The sequence below is a fragment of the Leptidea sinapis genome, chromosome 19, assembly GCF_905404315.1.
Source record: "Leptidea sinapis chromosome 19, ilLepSina1.1, whole genome shotgun sequence".
Lineage (NCBI taxonomy): Eukaryota > Metazoa > Arthropoda > Insecta > Lepidoptera > Pieridae > Leptidea > Leptidea sinapis.
Window position 1 is genome coordinate 13,144,131 of NC_066283.1, and position 18,522 is coordinate 13,162,652.

General features: G+C 35.8%; 2 protein-coding genes across 3 annotated transcripts; one reads left to right on the forward strand and one right to left on the reverse strand.

Annotated features, from left to right (window-relative positions):
- Window positions 1-2,284, forward strand: LOC126969969 (protein SDA1 homolog). The gene has a single exon (XM_050815609.1). It carries the CDS (start codon window positions 163-165, stop codon window positions 2,236-2,238), a length of 2,076 nt encoding a protein of 691 aa, XP_050671566.1. The 5' UTR covers window positions 1-162; the 3' UTR covers window positions 2,239-2,284.
- Window positions 2,229-17,029, reverse strand: LOC126969968 (intraflagellar transport protein 140 homolog). 2 transcript variants are annotated; one of them, XM_050815607.1, is made up of 11 exons: window positions 16,669-17,016; window positions 15,380-16,600; window positions 12,893-14,455; window positions 11,507-11,681; window positions 9,444-9,622; window positions 8,068-8,253; window positions 6,305-6,547; window positions 4,817-4,889; window positions 4,638-4,730; window positions 2,794-2,910; window positions 2,229-2,473 (listed from the first exon to the last, which is right to left on the reverse strand). In XM_050815607.1, the coding sequence occupies exons 1-11, from the start codon at window positions 16,813-16,815 to the stop codon at window positions 2,385-2,387; spliced, it is 4,086 nt and encodes a 1,361-aa protein (XP_050671564.1). In that variant the 5' UTR covers window positions 16,816-17,016; the 3' UTR covers window positions 2,229-2,384. The 2 variants fall into 2 exon arrangements, with proteins under 2 accessions (XP_050671564.1, XP_050671565.1); XM_050815608.1 differs by lacking the exons at window positions 2,229-2,473; window positions 2,794-2,910; window positions 4,638-4,730; window positions 4,817-4,889 and having other exon boundaries at window positions 6,377-6,547; window positions 8,060-8,253; window positions 16,669-17,029.
- Window positions 17,030-18,522: the final 1,493 nt, after the last annotated feature.

Genomic DNA, 18,522 nt, shown 5'->3' on the forward strand with positions numbered 1-18,522 from the left:
TGGCTGTCATGTGCCATCGTGAATTCAAAATTGTGATAAATTATAAAAATATACCCACGTGTGAATGTACATGGTATTTTATTTTCATTTATATTTTGTTTGAGTAATACGGGAGTATGTGCATATTTTGACTAACATTGAAGGGGTATTAAAATTTCTAAAATGGTGCGTCATAATAATCAATTACCTAATAATTTGACTCAATTACAAAATTTGGTTAAAAGAGATCCCGATTCATATAAAGATGAGTTTCGGCAACAGCTTGCTCATTTTGAAACGACTTTAGAGATATTCAATCTAAATCCAAGTCAGTACAATAAAAAATTAGATGAACAATCAATGTTTCTTGCACAGGTTACTCAATGCTATCAAAATGATATGAAAACATTTCCTCAGAAAATAGTGGACGTATTGAAAACACATAACACTGTTTTACACAATGACATGAGGCTAGCCCTTTGCAAGTGTTTGATTTTACTAAGAAATAAAAATTTTGTGAGTGCTTTTGATTTGCTTGAATTATTTTTTTCACTTATTAAATGTCAAGATAAGAATTTAAGAGAGTATTTGAAAACTCATATAATAACAGATATTAAGAACATGAATATGAAGAACAAAGATATGAAATTGAATTCCACTTTACAGAATTTTATATTCACTATGTTGCGTGACACTAACGTCAAGACTGCTAAAATGGCAGTTGATATTTTGATAGACCTGTACCATAAAAACATTTGGAATGATCCAAAAACGGTAAACATCATTGCTGACATTGGTTGCTTTTCTAAGGTTATGAAAGTTATGGTGGCATCATTGAAATTCTTCCTAAGTAGGGATGAAGAAGAAAAACCAGAGAGTGATAGTGAAGATGAGATAGATCCAAAAGATACAATGATTTCAAATAAATTTAATAAAAAAACAAGGAAAAGAGAAAAAATGGTTGATAAAGTAAAAAAAATCGCAAAGAAAATGAAAAAGAAAAAAGCCAAGGCTCCTATTTTTAATTTTTCTGCTCTACATCTAATAAATAACCCGCAAGGGTTTGCAGAAAAATTATTTAAGCAAGTTGAGTCATCCAATGATCGATTTGAAGTAAAGCTGATGACACTTGATGTTATCTCAAGGCTTATTGGATTACATAACTTATTCCTTTTTAATTATTATCCTTTCATATCAAGGCTTTTGATGCCACATCAAAGAGAAGTAACAAGGATTTTACAATTTTCTGCACAGGCAGCACATGAATTGGTGCCTCCAGAAGTAATGGAACCAGTGATGAAGGCAATTGCTAACAACTTTATAACAGAAAGGAACTCGACAGATGTAATGGCTGTCGGGTTAAATGCAGTAAGAGAAATATGTGCACGCTGCCCCCTTGCAATAAATGAAGATCTCCTTAGAGACTTAGTGCAGTATAAATCTTATAAAGAAAAATCGGTTATGATGGCTGCCAGATCACTCATACAGCTGTACAGACAATCAATGCCGACTCTGTTGCACAAGAAAGATAGAGGTAGACCTTCAGAAGCATCTCTAGAACTAAAGACTAAAGAGTATGGTGAAATAGATGTAAAAGACTATATACCTGGCTCAGAAGTTTTGCTAGATAAGACAAAGGTAAGTGAAAAGCTAGATAAAAATCAAAAGAGTGTTGAGTCAGATGATGAATGGATTGATGTAGCTTCATCTGATTCTGAGTTGAGTATTACAACAGACAGCGAAGACAGTGATGATGATCATGTGAAGGAAGATGTAAATGAGAAAAGAAAAAAACCAGCAAAGCAGAAACTAACACCAGAAGAGATTGAGGAGAAAATAAAAACTGCCCGTGAAGTGGCAATGGGTAAGATATTTTCAGACGAAGATTTCAAAAGGATTGAAACTGCCCAAATAAAAAAGAATCTATCAGGTGTAAAGCGTAAGAAAGCTGTAGTTGACGAAGAAGAAGAATCTTCGGAATTAGTAAAGCTAGCGGATATTGAAAATATTCATAAAAAAAGGAAGCATGATAAAAATGCAAGACTTGAATCAGTGTTAAAAGGTAGAGAAGAACGAGATAAATATGGCTACAAAGACAGAAGGAAGAATGTTAATTGTTCTAAGACCAATAGAGAGAAAAGAAAAACAAAATCTTACCAAATGGTGAAACATAAAGCTAGAGGTAAAGTTAAGAGATCATTTAAAGATAAGCAAATTGCATTTCGGAACTATTTAATTAAACAAAAAAAAATGAATTAATATTTATTTATTGTCTACATAAAAATAAACTATATTTAACCTTGAATTGTATTTAAATAATCTTCACTCTAGAAATATTTATTTAATAACTATATTTGATCTTTATTTTATTCGTAATGGTCCCATAAAAACAACATGAGATTCAATCAGATGTCCTCCTCAACTGTTTGGTCTGTAGGTTCTGGAGAATGTTTATCTTCCTGAATTTGTAATGTTTTTAGTTGTTGTTCTAAGCCTAAAAAATAAGCATAATTTCAGTAAATTCCATAAAATCATACAAAGACATAACTACTTTTTAACTGCTTTTTTTTTTCATGCAGGTAATTTTCGAATTTGCCATCATGGTTTTTAGTGTTTTATAAACAATATTTGTCTATCTAAATATTACAGTTTATCAGTAACTGCCCGCTGACTGATAGTTGGATTGACAGTGAGACATGAGTAATCATAGTAATAGTGTTCCTGTCAGTAACACTCAGTGGAAGTGACGGACTTTGTATAGGATAATTGCTTGTGATCAGCATTTTTTCGGCATAATTTATACAGACTACTAACGTTCAACATCTGGATGATTTGGAGCAAGCAATATAAGCAGCTTCAATACTTTCTCTTGCGATATTAGTCCTGGTCGCCCACTCACAGCTCGAATCAATTGTTGGCCAGAATTAACACCTGCAAAATTGTAACAGAAAAAAAAATTTCAAATTAACATAAAATGTACACTTTGCACTTGTGTCCGCCATTAACAGAATAGCTTGGGGTCAACTCATAGGTTATCAACGTGGGCGATAACGCCCCCTTGTGGGCGTTTGAGACTTTCGGGGGGGCAGTAGAAGAGCCAGAGAAAATTGGGGGGCAGTAGAAGACCCAGAGAAAAATAGGGGGCATTGAGATGGCGCAGATGGAGCGTAGGTAGATTAAAACATATACTTAGTCTAAAAAGGCAAAAAAACAATACACGAAAATACTCTAGAAAAAAACATATTCTCAAAGTGGGCGGTGAGCAAAATAAGGTTGAGAAACTATGGGTTAACTTGACAAGACCTGAGCTCTCTAAGCAACACTAAACATGTGCACTGCCTTAATTTATGGCGCAGGTTTCCACGTACCACAGCGTTTCTACTGCATAAGAAATTCATTTCACTAAGGGAATATTAAAAATCACAAACAAAATCGTACAATTATACAAAGTATGATTCTATTAGTTCAATTTTCATCAATTATTCTATCATGCTCACAAAGTAATTCTGTATGTCGATAAAAAGCTTTTTGTTACGACAATAAGGGACAAGACGAGTAGGACATTCAGCTGGTGGTAGTTGATACGCCCTGCCCATTACAATGCATCCGCTCAGGATTCTTGAAAAACCCAATAATTCTGAGCACTACAACTGCGCTCGCCACCTTGAAACATAAGATGTTAAGTCTCATATGCAGTAATTTCACTAGCTACGGCGCCCTTCAGACCGAAATACTGAAATGTTTACACATTACTGCTTCACGGCAGAAATAGCAGCCGTTGTGGTACCCATAATCTAGCCGGCATCCTGTGCAAAGGAGCCTCCCACTGGTAAAAGCTGCATTAAAGGGCTTTCATACTCCCATACATAAAGTAATTTCTTCTTTTAAAACTAAGGCAATTAGGTTCCACAGCCACTTAAAACCTTCATATGCATTTTTATGATATTTAAATTTCGACTTTTTTTTTATGAAAATAAGGGACGAGACGGGCAGGACAATCAGCTGATGGTAATTGATGCGCCCTGCCCATTACAATGCAGTGCCGCTCAGGATTCTTGAAAAACCCAATAATTCTGAGCACTACAACTGCGCTCGCCACCTTGAAACATAAGATGTTAAGTCCCACTTCTACTTGTGCCACATATAATAGTTTGAATTACAAATTTATGACAGATTCCATTAATAACTGGGTAAATATGCTAGGGAAGAACATAACGTTACCTACATAGGTACACAATTGCTATAATTTCACTTTAAATATTTTTTATATCAACTCCGTACTCAATGGATACTCAATTATCCGTGCAACTTCATAAAAAGCAAAGTGCACGAGATGGGCGCTGAGTTGATCTAATGACCTCCGATATTCCCGTCTTTTGGCGAATCTTATTGCGGTAGTGAGACACGAGATGATATGAGAAGGGCTTTGAATGGAGAGTAAGAGAAGGGGTGTAATGGTTAAAAAGAACTACACGAAGGAGCGATAAAAATATCTGCTGCCGTTGTGTGCCAAGCAGACGTACGACGTCTGGTTTGGCACTCAACGGTAGTTTTGATAGCAGACGTCTGATTGGCACCTCGCGGGATATGTGTTAATGACCTAAGTGATTAAATGGTATTTCTTTCTTTCAACATAATTATAATCAAGTATAACTAACCGACATCAAGTTCGCCCATTTCCAAGGACTTTCTAACTTCCATAAAACGTTTAACCAGAGTGCTCTGCTCTTGGAGCGCCATTGTTTGCGCACCTGAAAACGCGACAAAATATTTTTAGCATTAAGGTCGTCTGCGGTAATTCCTCTATTTTTTTACATAATAATGACAGTCTTAGTACTCATTTCCGGATCGGCTGACTTGCTTATACAGCGCATAGCTTCTTTCAGGGCTTCTAATCCTTTTTCGTAATTCTGAAAAAAAAAGTCCTTTTTTTATTCACAATATCTATATATATAAAAATGAATTGCTGTTCGTTAGTCTCGCTAAAACTCGAGAACGGCTGGACCGATTTGGCTAATTTTGGTCTTGAATTATTTGTGGAAGTCCAGAGAAGGTTTGGTGAATTTTTGGTGAATAAATAAGAAAATGCTGTTAAACAACAAATTTGTTTTTCCTTTGATGTGTCCATACATAATTTCTATGAGAGAATTTATTGACGCACGGTTTGACAGTTCTGCTGTAAAACAATTTCATTACAACAACAGGGAGCATATTTTACGAAATAATTCTTGATGTTATGATATATTACTGACAAATTAAAAAAAAAACATTATTTTATTTATTATATACAGAACAACAAAAATCACCACTGATGCAAATAAATATTTTGTTTTTTTTTTTAATTAGCTGGTGTTGATCACTGCAACATAAATATCGATGCATAGATTGTAATAAAAATAATTTGTTAAACAATGAAGCTGTAAATATTGATTTGAGTGGCAACATGTTTCTTGCCAATTCTCAGTAAATCTCAAACTTTTCCAAAGAGGTTGTAATAGTCCATGATCCAGGGTCTATTTATGCAATTGATCAGTGTGAAGGTAATTTTTTATGAGTAGCTAGTACCTAGTTAATTTTGATGATACGAACGCTTCTTGATCTTTCACGCCGCCCACAATTTTCGATAGTGGTAGCCATTGGGGTGGCAGGGATGAATTATGTCGCTTTGAGGATTGTCACAAACAATTAATTACTGGTTTTTCTGTTAATTCACAAATTTCTAAAACATATTTATCTTATAAAATGTAATTTTTGATCAATGAGTTACCCTCCTTCCAACATGTATCGATAACAAGTTCATTCAAAAATTATTATATTCTTAATAGTTTCACCAAATGAAACTACTCACGGAAAATTAGCTTCACTGATCAATTGCAAAAAGGGACCCTGGATCCTGGACTATTAATAGTAAAATGTATAACTTAGGATGTCATATACACGCCACAAGTTAGGATATCATCCCCACCATCTGTATGTGTGACGATCCTCCACAGTGCGGTTTTCAAGGAGCTTTCTTCCACGTACCTACTACAAAGCTGTGGAATGAGCTTCCTTTTGCGATGTTTCCGGGACGATACGACATGGGTACCTTCAAAAAAAGCGCGTACACCTTCCTTTAAGGCCGGCAACTCTCTTGTGATTCCTCTAGTGTTGCAAGAGAATGTGGGCGGCGGTGATCACTTAACACCAGGTGACCCGTACGCTCGTTTGTTCTCCTATTCCATAAAAAAATTGAGAATCACCAATGTAATTTTTCGAATAAAGCAATTGTTTTGATGTGACTCGTCTGCGAGACAGACATTGCAACGTGTGTGGTAGTACGCACCTCATAATCATCAATTTCCATTTTCGCGCACTCGGCGTAGAAGGAGGCAAGCTTCCCGAAAGCCTTCGCCCTGCTGTAGAAGTGTAGGATGTGGCGAGTGAGGTCGGGCCTCGTCCGCCACGGAGCCCTGCGGCGAAGGTAGTCTGCCGCCATCAGCTGCGCGGTGCGGTCCCGGCTGGCGGCGGCGAATGTCGCGATCCTCTCCGCGTCACCAGCCCGTATCAACCACCGCATAGCACCTGCCTGTGACACCAATTTTTTTATGACAGTAAGTGCCGCTCAGGATTCTTGAAAAACCCAAAATAAAAATAAAAAAAATTTTTGAAAAACTTTTGCTTCAACAGCTACAAATACATTTTTGTAAATTAATGAACAAAAATCAATTTGGTTTCACTAGGGGCTCATCAACAATTAATGCTGGTACTAGACTCAAGATAGTGCTTATAAATGACCAGAGATTAGAACTTGTGGACACTACGGTCTTCTTGGGTATCACGTTAGATAAAAAGCTTCAGTGGGGTCCACATATTGCCCATCTAGCAGATAGACTCAGCTCTGCGGCAAATGCAGTTAGAAAGATTAGAGAGTATCTACACGAATGTTGCGACCGCTAGATTAGTGTACTTCAGTTATTTTCACAGCATCATGACATACGGTATTTTACTATGGGGTCATTGATATAGTGTTTGCTCTGCAAAAGAGAGCTGTTCGTGGTATATATCAGCTTGGTTATAGACAGTCTCTCAAAGAAACATTTAAAGAAATAAATATTATGACTGTTCATTGCCAATACATTTATGAAAATTTAATAGACGTTCACAAAAATCGTCACCTTTTTGCTCTTAATAGTGATTTTCATTATTATATCACTAGAAATAAGGTATTGCTTGTAACTAATTCTAGTAGGCTTCATAAGATACATAATAGCTTTAAGGGTAAATACAATGTTTAGCAAGTGCTCTGCAAGCGTCAATAAAAATATTTCTGCGTGATAGTCTCTTTGTTGTAGCCGCAGTTTGTTCCAACGACAATCGTCTTAGCTCCTTGTCTTGCTGTTTCACTGTTATTCAACTGTCTGAAAATCCAGGCGTACCTACAGTACGTTATACCTTCATACCGAAACAAATTGTATCTTTAAAGTGATATCCTTCACTTCTAGTATTAATTATACAAATTAAACCACCACCTAAGAGTTGAACAAGCTATAACAAAATTAACGACGCATGCGTACTCGAACGGTTGGCTCAGTTTCACTCTTAATAAAGGAGTTGCACCCTTATAAACCCATGTCACCATTCCTATGGGGTCGTCCTCGTTGACTGATAATCATAATTTTGATTTACATATAAAAAAAACAAATGATCATAAAGTTTCAGCCTTAAGAAATTGATTTTATTATATCGGTGGTCACGACATGTTTCACCCCGCGCCTGAGACACCTGTTCTAATATCCGCTTGACTACTACATTTTATTGTAAATTAAGATTATAATCACCTGAGAAATAACCAGGCTTAATAAATTCAGATACTTTTTTTTACTCTGGCCTCTTGGACTAGAATATGGCTTTACTTATTTACAGTGTGTGTGGATTGATGCATCTACCTACTGTACTCATATATTTATGTTTTTACTTGTGTAAGATATTAAATATTTGTTGGCTCGTTTGGTAAGAGCGCTCGGAAGGCTAACCCAAGACGTCGAGGGTTCGAGTACCGCATCATTCATAAATTTGTGTTCAAATTTAATTTGTATACCTTCCTACCTTATCGCCGACATTTGCAAGCCTCTTAGCGGCCTGGTGGTAGAGTCCCCGGGCGCCCAACACGTCTGCCAACCTCCGCAGTAGCGCCTCCCGTCCGGAAGTGCCGGCTGGCGCTGCTAGTCGCTCACTCAACTCCTCTGATAGAAGTTCTGACGACTCTTCCACTATGTTTATCGCTTCCTCGTACTATAGTAGTAGGAGTTAGTAAGTCTTTTGTGGGGCGATGTATATGCTTTTACAACAAGATCCCACAAAATGTTCAAAACAAAAGTATTACGTTATTCAAAAGAATTGTTAAAAAACGTTTGTGTGGTAAAGGTTTCTATAATATAAATGACTTTCTTAATGATACCACAGATTGGGAATGGAGTGACCGCCCTCAGGCTATTAAATAATAAGTTTAATTGTACAATATTACTTTTTAAACATATTTTTTCGATGAAAAAAAAAACCCCGCTGAGTTTCAATATCAATCAATATCCAGTATAAACGAGCGATATTAATGTTGTTTATTTACTATCAGTAAATTTAACTTTCCTAGTTCTTGTCTATGATAGTTCTGCCACAAAATGGCGATGCACTTCAGCCTAGCGAAACTCTCTAAGAAAAAAGCGATTGACAGATTAGGGCTATAATCTTGTAAAAAACGGAGATAACCGAAATCCACTACGTTTTAAGCAACTGTTCGCTTTCAAACTTAACCGGATTATACTTCGTCGCCAATCGCCATACTGTAATTACTACTATTTCAAACTTATGTCAAATGACTGCACGTTTCATACTAAACTAAATTTCAATTTTTACTTAGGCAGTGACTAAGTAAAAATTGAAATTTAGACAGTGGCCTCCTATTATTCCCTTTGATACACTTGTTCATTATCCCAGTTTTAGTTGCAATTTCAGAATACAGAACAAACAAGAAGAAGTGTTCAATCACATTAACGCATCGAATTTCTACGCAGTGCATTGTTTTCGAAATATTTCCCTGTCCTTGATCCACCTCCCGCTCCGTACTATTAGTACCGGATCCCGATATCAAACGACCTTTACCGAGCTGGTTATTGGATGAAACATAAGGATATAAGAATAATAATAAGTCCAGGATACGATTTTTTTTTAAATATTTCCCCGGTTTGTTTAATGGACAAAATCTATACAAATCGAAAGTATAGTCCATAGTATATGCAAAATTAAGGTTGCCTATTTTTTTGCTGTCACAACTCATGAGTTGCCAGGTATGAACACGGTATTTTCAGGCTTGCAACTAATATATAACTATATGATAAAGAAATGGTTACAAGCTTAGAAATAAAGAATTCCGATAGTCAACAATGTCCCGGCAAGTATATTAATTCAATGAGACGTTTTGTACTAACCTTCCCCGCGGAGGCGAGCAGGGCTGCAGCTTGTGAGTGGTGATTGACGCTCCGGAGACGAGTGGCCAGTGCGACCGCCAGCCCGGGCTCCACGCGGTCTCCCAGACACTCCACGGCCGCCACTATTGCGTTCGTGTCTCCGCACTTCATCGCTAGTTTCAGCGCCATGTGGGGTTTCCCTAAAAGGAATTAGAACACAATTACCGGTCCGGTTATTGTAAGGGTAATTTATACCAAAAAAATGTCTTGAAATGGAGGTATAACCTACATCAAGAATTTTTTTCGTGCCCAATAATCGGGGTTAGAAATAACGGAGGTCTTTTTATGTTTTGGTTTGAGCTAATGGTCTGGTTGCTAATGCTCTCAATAAGTAAAGTAAGAAGTATGAAGTCGACTATAAATAAATATTATTATGATGCACCAAAGTGGATAATTGAATAAAAATGAAAGTACGCCGGCTCCGGTCGAATACGATATAGTATTATGAGTACCTAGTAGGTGATAAGTGTTGTGTATAATGTACCGATAGTATAAATATGATTGAAGAGATAAATAATATTACGAGCAGAGTAAGAATAAAAGTGTGGTCAAATGTAAAGAAATGTTTATAGATGAAAATGGAGTTTGTCAAGAATTTATAATTTATGACCATGACGGATTCAGTATAATATTTTGATTGAAGATTTAAAGATATTGTATTTAAGAAAGTTTAATATGTACCAGAAAAATGTATGTAGAAGTAGATAACTTTTATAGTGAAAAAACGTAAATGAGAGATAACATTAATTTGAAGATTGGAAGATTTGAAGATTGATTTTTAGGTTTCAAAGGTCAAAAATTTTTACTTACATGTTTAATTATACTTTTTTTTATTTTTGAACCTCCAACATCGCAACTAACTAAATTTGTAAGTGACGAATATAAAGTCCTATACAGTAGACTCAAAAGAGGGTAGTTCGAAATATCTGCCAATAACCTTCTCGCTTCTTATTTCAGTCACGCGTGAGAACATGGGGTGTAAAACTTTTGATATCCATTGGGAATGCTTCGACGATTTTAAGCAGCAGTAATTGTACAATGAATATTTTCAATCAACAGTATGAAAGCTTTTGCCAGGTTAAGCAATCAGGGTGAACTACCTCTTAAAGATAAGGATAAAAGGCATTTATTTTCTAAAAAATGATGCCTTTAGAATTCTTTTTGATGTCATTTCTAATAACTACTAGATACTACTACCGCTTCGGAAACAAATGGCGCTCTGAGAGAGAAGAAGCGGCGCAAGAAACTCTCCCAGCATTCTTTTTTTGCGCTCTTTTCAATAAAAATATACAATATTGTACAGTCATTTCTATCGCTATAAAATAATCACAATCTAGTCCCAGGCTGTCCGATCATTGAGATATTCAACGATAAAATGTTGATTCAGTAATTTATTTTCTTTTGTTACGTTTTCCGTGCTTGATTGATGTTACTTTTGTGTTCCATTTATTGCCATTGATTAACATTAGGTCCGGATTAAACTTATAATTTAAAAAAAATATTTTAATATGTTGAATTTAGTTTTATATTTTATTACCTACCTAAGAGTTTTGGATCAAAAAATGGCTACTACAAATATGACTTATCTTAATGATAAAGTATTCAAACAGGCTAAATAATGATCATCTGCTCATCTACATTTTATATTTGTGACATATTTGGTTAAGGTATTTATCGGTTAGCATCATGCGGCACCTGTTCTTAGCAGGCCATTTATCTAATGCACGTCGAGGTGTTGCATAGGGTAAAAAAGTGTAACATCACCACCACATCAGTGGTTACATAAATAACCTTCAGGAATTGAGATCAAAAATTAGCGGCCACGCAAAATAGGTGCACAGTAGATGTCCAGTTTCGGTAAGTAGCTCGTGAATACCTTTGGGAGATAACGAAGAGAGTAAGAGATACCAGAAGATTCTAACCGGCCGATAAGCGCAATCCTCTATTCACGGCCTATACCTCTATTTGTAAATAATGCATCGTTACCCTTAGGAAAAACCGAGGAAATGGAAAATAAATATTACCAGCTTTCTGATAAAGTGCGATCGCTTTCTCATTTTCTTCGGCATTCTCTAGGATGGCAGCGGCGTGAACTGCGTGTTTGGATGAAGCGGACCCAGCTCTCCACACCAGGTTCCAGGAACATGACTCCGCTGCCACGCGGATAGCTGAAGTGATCGCACCACACTTTATATACATCTGCAACATTCAGTCGAAGTCATTTAGGCCCAAAAAAGAATTTGTTTGAGAACCTACTAGTAACTGATACAGAAATTTTTGGCTTAAAGAATCAGGATTAGATAGAAACTATATTGAATCGCAAAATTTTATAAAATACTAGCTGGCCCAGCAAACGTTGTATTGCCATATACAGTAATAAAAAAATTCAATAATTAATATTCTTAGGGTATAAAAATAGATGACGACCGATTCTCAGACCTACCAAATATATTGGGCATAAAATTTATGGTACTACAATAATCATTATATTCGATTGCCATATTGCAACTCTATTGGGTGTCTGTGGATGGATTAGAATAATATTAAAATCGCGATACAAAAGTAAGTGTTGGTCGTAGATGGGTGAAAATTTGAAATCGCATGTATTTTTTAATGCTGACTCATAATCAAACAAATTTAAAAAAAAAAATACAAAAAAATTAAAAAAAAATTTCGTGCGGACCTTAACATTTAGGGGGATGAAAAATAGATGTTGTCCGATTCTCAGACCTGACCAACATGCACTCAAAATTTCATGAGAATCGGTCAAGCCGTTTCGGAGGAGTTCGGTCCCGCACACCGTGACACGAGAATTTTATATTATATTAGATTTAAATTATCTGAGCAAGCAATGCAACAAAGATACGTGAACGATTTGGCGTAGGCATTTGATTAGATTAATTACTGTGAACACAATATGAGATCAGCAACATACATATTGTAAGGCCAACTCACTCGGGACAAAAAAGAACCTTCCCTAATCTGAGGTGATCACCCCATATTTTCATTATTCATGCGGGATTGATTTTTAGAGCCGCTTGAGGTTACAAATAGTGTAACTTTTGTCACAGCCAATAACATAAAAGTAGATACGCAACTGATTCGACTACAGTTTTGGTAGAGTTTTTACTTTTTAATATATAGCCATATTTTTAATTAAAAATATCTTTAGGCACTTTTTGACTCGCAACATGTTATCAATGTATTATTCAAAAATTAATGTAGTATGAGTTTGAGTATTTTAACGCGATGAACGTATAGATTTTGCAGCAGGATCTCGTACTACCAGAGTAAAAGAAAAATCTAAATTTACGAGGCTCATACACTCTAACCTTTGCGATTTCTAGCAAATAAATTCGAGTCTTTAAAACAATAATTGTTTACTTTAGAAATTTATTTTCGATAAATACCTTCACTACTTTGCCGGTTTCATTGCTGTTAACTTCTAAATGGCGAGCCATTTGATACAAGGATGAAGAATTCTTATGACATATCTTTTCTGCCTCATCTAGTCGATCCATGTGACACAATAATCTCGTTTGCTCGCCGAAATCATTCGCGCGCGCATATGCATCCAAAGCTCCATCGAGGTCCCCGATGCTTTCCAAATAATGCCCCCACCACATTATCAAATCAATATTATGAGATGATGAAACATATTGCGCCAGGAACGAAGCCTGGCCTTGAGCAATTAACATCCTGGGAACATAAGGAACCAGGGTCCCGGATTGTTCAAATAGTTTCAAAGCTGCAGCGGTGTCACCATTCATCCACAAAATTTTCGCAAGACGGTGTTGTGCACTCTTTACAAGCAACACATTTTCGCCGGAACCGTCGGCTTCAATTATTTCATTCAAGCCAGATACTTTAGCGGAGACCAGTCGAGTAACTAAGTCTGGTCTGTGAGATTCTTGAAATAGCTGTTGAGCTTCATCATACATGCCTAAATTCACAGCGAGTATACCTATTCTTGATGTTTCGTCTAAGTTCTCGTCATTTATAGCTTTACGCATCATTAATGCCCCCTTGATATTTTCCATTTTACTCAAACACATAGCTCCAACATCAGTTCTTTTATGCATGACGCATTCTTTAGCTAAGCTAGTCCATATTACAGAGCTTTTAATTCCTGTGATATTTGATCCCATTACAACTGCCTTCTCTAATTGTCCGATTGTCATATAAAAAATAAAATTCAAGGCTTGCTTCACCTTATTACTTTCATATTCTTCTGAATCTTCAAATACGTCAAAAAGTATTTTTGTCATGTTTTGATGAGACAGGATTACTACATGTGGAGTAGACATAGAACATAAAATAAATTCAGATTGGAAATGGCTCTCTGGAGACATACACCAATTTTTGTACTCATACAATTCTCCTTCATGGCAGAAAAACAAATGAACCTTATCAAAATCAGCACAGCGCATATGAACAGCCACTAATCGTGGATCAAAGGTATCCCACAGTATAGAAATTGGTATGCTCTGATATTCTAGAGCTTTGCTATCAGTTAGTAAAATATTTGATACTTTATCATTTGCAACATCCCACAAATATATCTTGGGGTCAGGTGATAAACCAGCATTTGCTATGCTCAGACATACAAAATTGCCACCTGAACTTATTGAAACTCTCATGATTTCACCAAAGTCTTCAATCATTTCAAAACAATTTTTAGCCGGGTAAGACATCCTAAGACCCTTTTTAGTTATTTCTGCCACCTTAAGAATGCCAGCAATAGTTGCTATAGCAATAAATTTATTTGTATTTGTGATGGCTATTGGTTCACCTTCACCTTCAAGGCTAGGTAACATGCCTAATTTATTTCCTAAAATAGAGTAGCATTCTACATGTGGAGCAATAAGGCCCACTAGAACTTCATTGTACATAAGCAAAGCACTTGTGTTCCATGTAAATGAACGAACATGTGTAAATAGTATATTGTCTTCATCTTTTCCACATGTCCATATCTAAAAAAATATCAAACAATTAGTGTAAAATACAGTGGATCTCAGTTTAATGGCAATGAAGGGAGCATTAGGAATCCATCACTTTTCCGGGAGTTACTAGATTGTATGGGAAAGGAAAACAAGAGAGCATTATTGGTATTGGTAAGGGGCTCCTTTTTCCGCAATTAGACTGCTTAGGTAGGTCCATTTTGTGAGCTTTTCTAAAATTCTTTCTTATAAGAGAGCATATATTATGCTGTCTTATAAGAAAGAATAGCAATAGGAGCATAGCAGCAATAGGAGGACAAAACATTATGGCAGCAAAAATCAATTAAACATTACAGAAACAGAAAATTTTGGTTAGTGCTTGACATGATATTATTCGGTCGCGTCGCGTACCAAGCTGCCACACCGCCCGAGCCATTCGTGTCTTACCGACGCCGAGGTCAACGTAGTTGCAGGCTCGGGTTACAAAATAAAATTTAATGCTTTTGAAGTGTTTGGGTTTGTTTATAAAAACGAATGTGGACGCTTTTGTTTTTAAACAAGCTAGCGCTTTGTTAGATAACATAAACGATAGATACTGCGTAATTTAAACAAATTTCGTATAAAGTAGGGCTGTCATGCATTTTCTATGATTTTTTTAGATTTACCTACGGATTACATTTCGATTATTACTGAGTGTAGTAATTTTTTATTACTAAAACATAATTCAAAGTTACTAATTAGTAATAGAATAGTTACTAAAATAAAAAATATATAATATAGATAATACAAAAAAGAATTTTTAAATCTGCTACAGATAATTTTTACAGCTGACCGCATTTTAATGGCTTGTTAAAATTAAATATTTTTACTTTTATAGTCTGTTAAATTACTTTTCTTGTGGTTTAATATATATCAAAAACAAAAGAACTATGCACACAATAGTTCTATGCCACTTACTTGTACTTCGTTTCCATCACTTAAGGCAACACAATTATCCTTAAATGCAAAATATTTGACTGTGACAGAAGAAATTATCTGGGATGTAATACTATTCTTACTAACAATTTCTATTTCATGGGCAGATTTCTGAACCATACTCATTCTTGATGAATAGCCCCAGCAAACATGTTGTTCTCTCAGTATGAAAGCTTTGGTTATGCAATTAACATACAAAAGAGGATTCATTAAGCCTTCCGAACCCCATGATACTTCTTTAACAGTACCTTTAACTGATGTTCTACTCAATAACTTCCAATTACTCTTATAATCACGCCTCCACAGGTATATGTTTCCAACAGATGTCCCACAACATAGGGTGTCACTCAAGTTACAGTAGCTTAAGCTTGTAAATGATTCACCCGATGAAGGGTCGTCACTATCATTGGGTAATACATCATTGTCGCCGGTTTCACTGTCCCACACTCTCACAACTTTGTCATTGGTGATTACCGCTACTGAATACTGTCCAGCCAAAACAATACTCTCACTATTCTTTGATGACATTCGAACATGAGTATCTGTGGTCAGTGAGCCCTTATCTGTTATTATGAATCTAGATAAACTTATTGCACCACCTATTTCCCACGCGACAAGTAAATATGAGTTACTTATAATACCAATAAAGACTATTACACCTGGGGCATTTAATACTTCTGAACATGAGCCAGAATGGTCTATATATAAAATTATACCATTATCTTGCACAGCAAAGCAAGCGTGATTATCTGGGTGATAGCCTTCCTTGATTCTAGCTGTTGTTCGAGGTCTCCAAGCTGCTAGCACATCCAAAGCATTTTCATCCCCTGCAACAGCTGCATGGGCAAGTTTTCTAATGGACGATTCAGATGTTGAAAGTGGAGCACAAAATTTCACATGAGTAATAACATCACCAAGCTGATGGTGGAATGCTGTCAATGGTGCACCCGAACTGGCCTGCCAACCAGACAGAGAACCAGTTGCATCAGAGGCAATTAGCCTTCCACCTCCAGGGCTAAATGTGATAGTTATTATAGCAGAATTATGAGGTGCTTCTAAGCGTGCCCAAGAATATTCCAGCCATATATAGAGTTCGCCTCCATCCCAACCAACAACAAGTAATTTTCTCAGTGGATGCCATGCCAAAGCTGTCACTTGGTTAGATAGGAGGACAGGCCAGTCACAGCCATCCAATGCTTGGCCCTGCAATTAAATAAACATTAAATAACAAGTTAAATAAATATTGTTTAAACTATGTTTCACTTACATACGTTTTCTTGAAAGATTGTGACAAAACCTCCTTTCTCTTGGTTGTATGATCCAATCGCCAGCAATGGTAAAGTTGGATGCCACGAACCGATAGTCGAAACAACACTAGAGTAATTAAAATCTAACACAGTATCTATAAACAAAGTCATTTTATGCTATTTTTGTTTTACTTAGAATACCTATTATTCCATAATTATGTCGATTATTCAGAATTATCGGGTTTGGCGATTGTAAATTCTATTTTTGAATAAGGTATCTTCATTAATTTACTTTATTTATTTTTCTAACAAGAGGTAAATAAATATTGATTTTTGAGTTTAAAAATTCCCGAACTGTCACTTCAACACTTGTCAGTTGTCAGAGCCTTTAGAATTTTCTTCTTGATTTATTGGCTCCGCGAACTGAGCGTTTGAGGTATCAATAATTTTTCCGAGGAACGCACTTAGGTACTGATAAAATTCAAATTTTTTAAAAGGAAACGGAATTTTGGATAGGATCAGAGAAGAATATATAATGGGATATTTATACTTCATATTTACAGCCGAATACAATTTAATTAGATAAATGAAGAAAGAAGTTTATATGTACATGAATCGAGGATGTCAATGGAAGTATTTGACACTGAATAATACCCGGCCCCGGTAAGATGAATAGCACTTGGCAAACGTCAAGACTCAAGAAGCTACTTAAATTCTTAAAGGTGCTTTGACATGGTTAATATGTATTAAAAAAAGAGCATGAGAATTAATTCTTGAATTGTATTATTATTGTATGGTACGTTGGTAGGTACCTAACCTATATTATTGTAAAATTTACGTCACTCTCCTAGGGTAAAAGTGTTCTGTGCTCCTGCTCCACCTCAAACTTGAGAACCTTGACGGAATAGTTTTGAATAGCTTAGCTAATGCTTTCGAAGTCCAATAAACTTTCTTCAATTAGGCTTAAACTAAACGCTTTGCTTTCGAAATCCAATAAACTTTCTTCAATTAGGCTTAAACTAAACGCTTTTGAATCGTCACTGTAAAAGTTTCTTTCGATATCCTGAATCTACCATATGTTTAGAAAAAGTAGGACTCGTGAGAAGAACATAAAAGAAACGGCCACTCTTTTCAATCAAATGGAGTATTTCACAATGGTTGTAATATAGATAAGAAAAATGCTGCCTCCAATAGGTATATGAATCGTGTTTAAATAATATCAATTAATTCATAATAAAGAATAAAATGTATAAATATAAATTTTCATATATTGGATACATCAACCTTTAGAGCTTGAATTCATTGTTTGTCTAAGGAAGCCTAAGAAGGTAAGGCAATTGCGTGAACATGATGGTCGTAAAATTTACTGTCATTATTAGTAATTTTACGACCATCATGTCATACAGGTCGACCTGGCACCATAAGCAGAACCCGTTAACGAGCTAAGACATGGTCCCACCATCATTCCTTTCGCACATATTTGAGGGAAAGAGACGTCCCGGCACACGACGCCGTCGTTTGACTTTGACTGGCTAAGACTACGCCACTCTCTAAGATTCCTGAAGGGAATGTATAGTAGAAAATAACTGAAAATTATCTTATCTTTCTCATTATACTTACTAAGTAGTCCCCACATTACTCAAAATGTATTGACCATACACACATAATACTACTTAATCTAATATAATAAAAATTAAAGCCTACATTATTGTAAGACATTAAAAGTTTTTCACTCATTACCTTTTGAAATGTTTCTTCCATTTTAAAATAAGCGGGAAAGTAACTTATTTGTGATACCTTTTAAGTAGGTTTATATCACTTCACACTTCCTCTCAATGTACCGTACCATAACCAGTGCAAAACATGTGTTAACCCTTC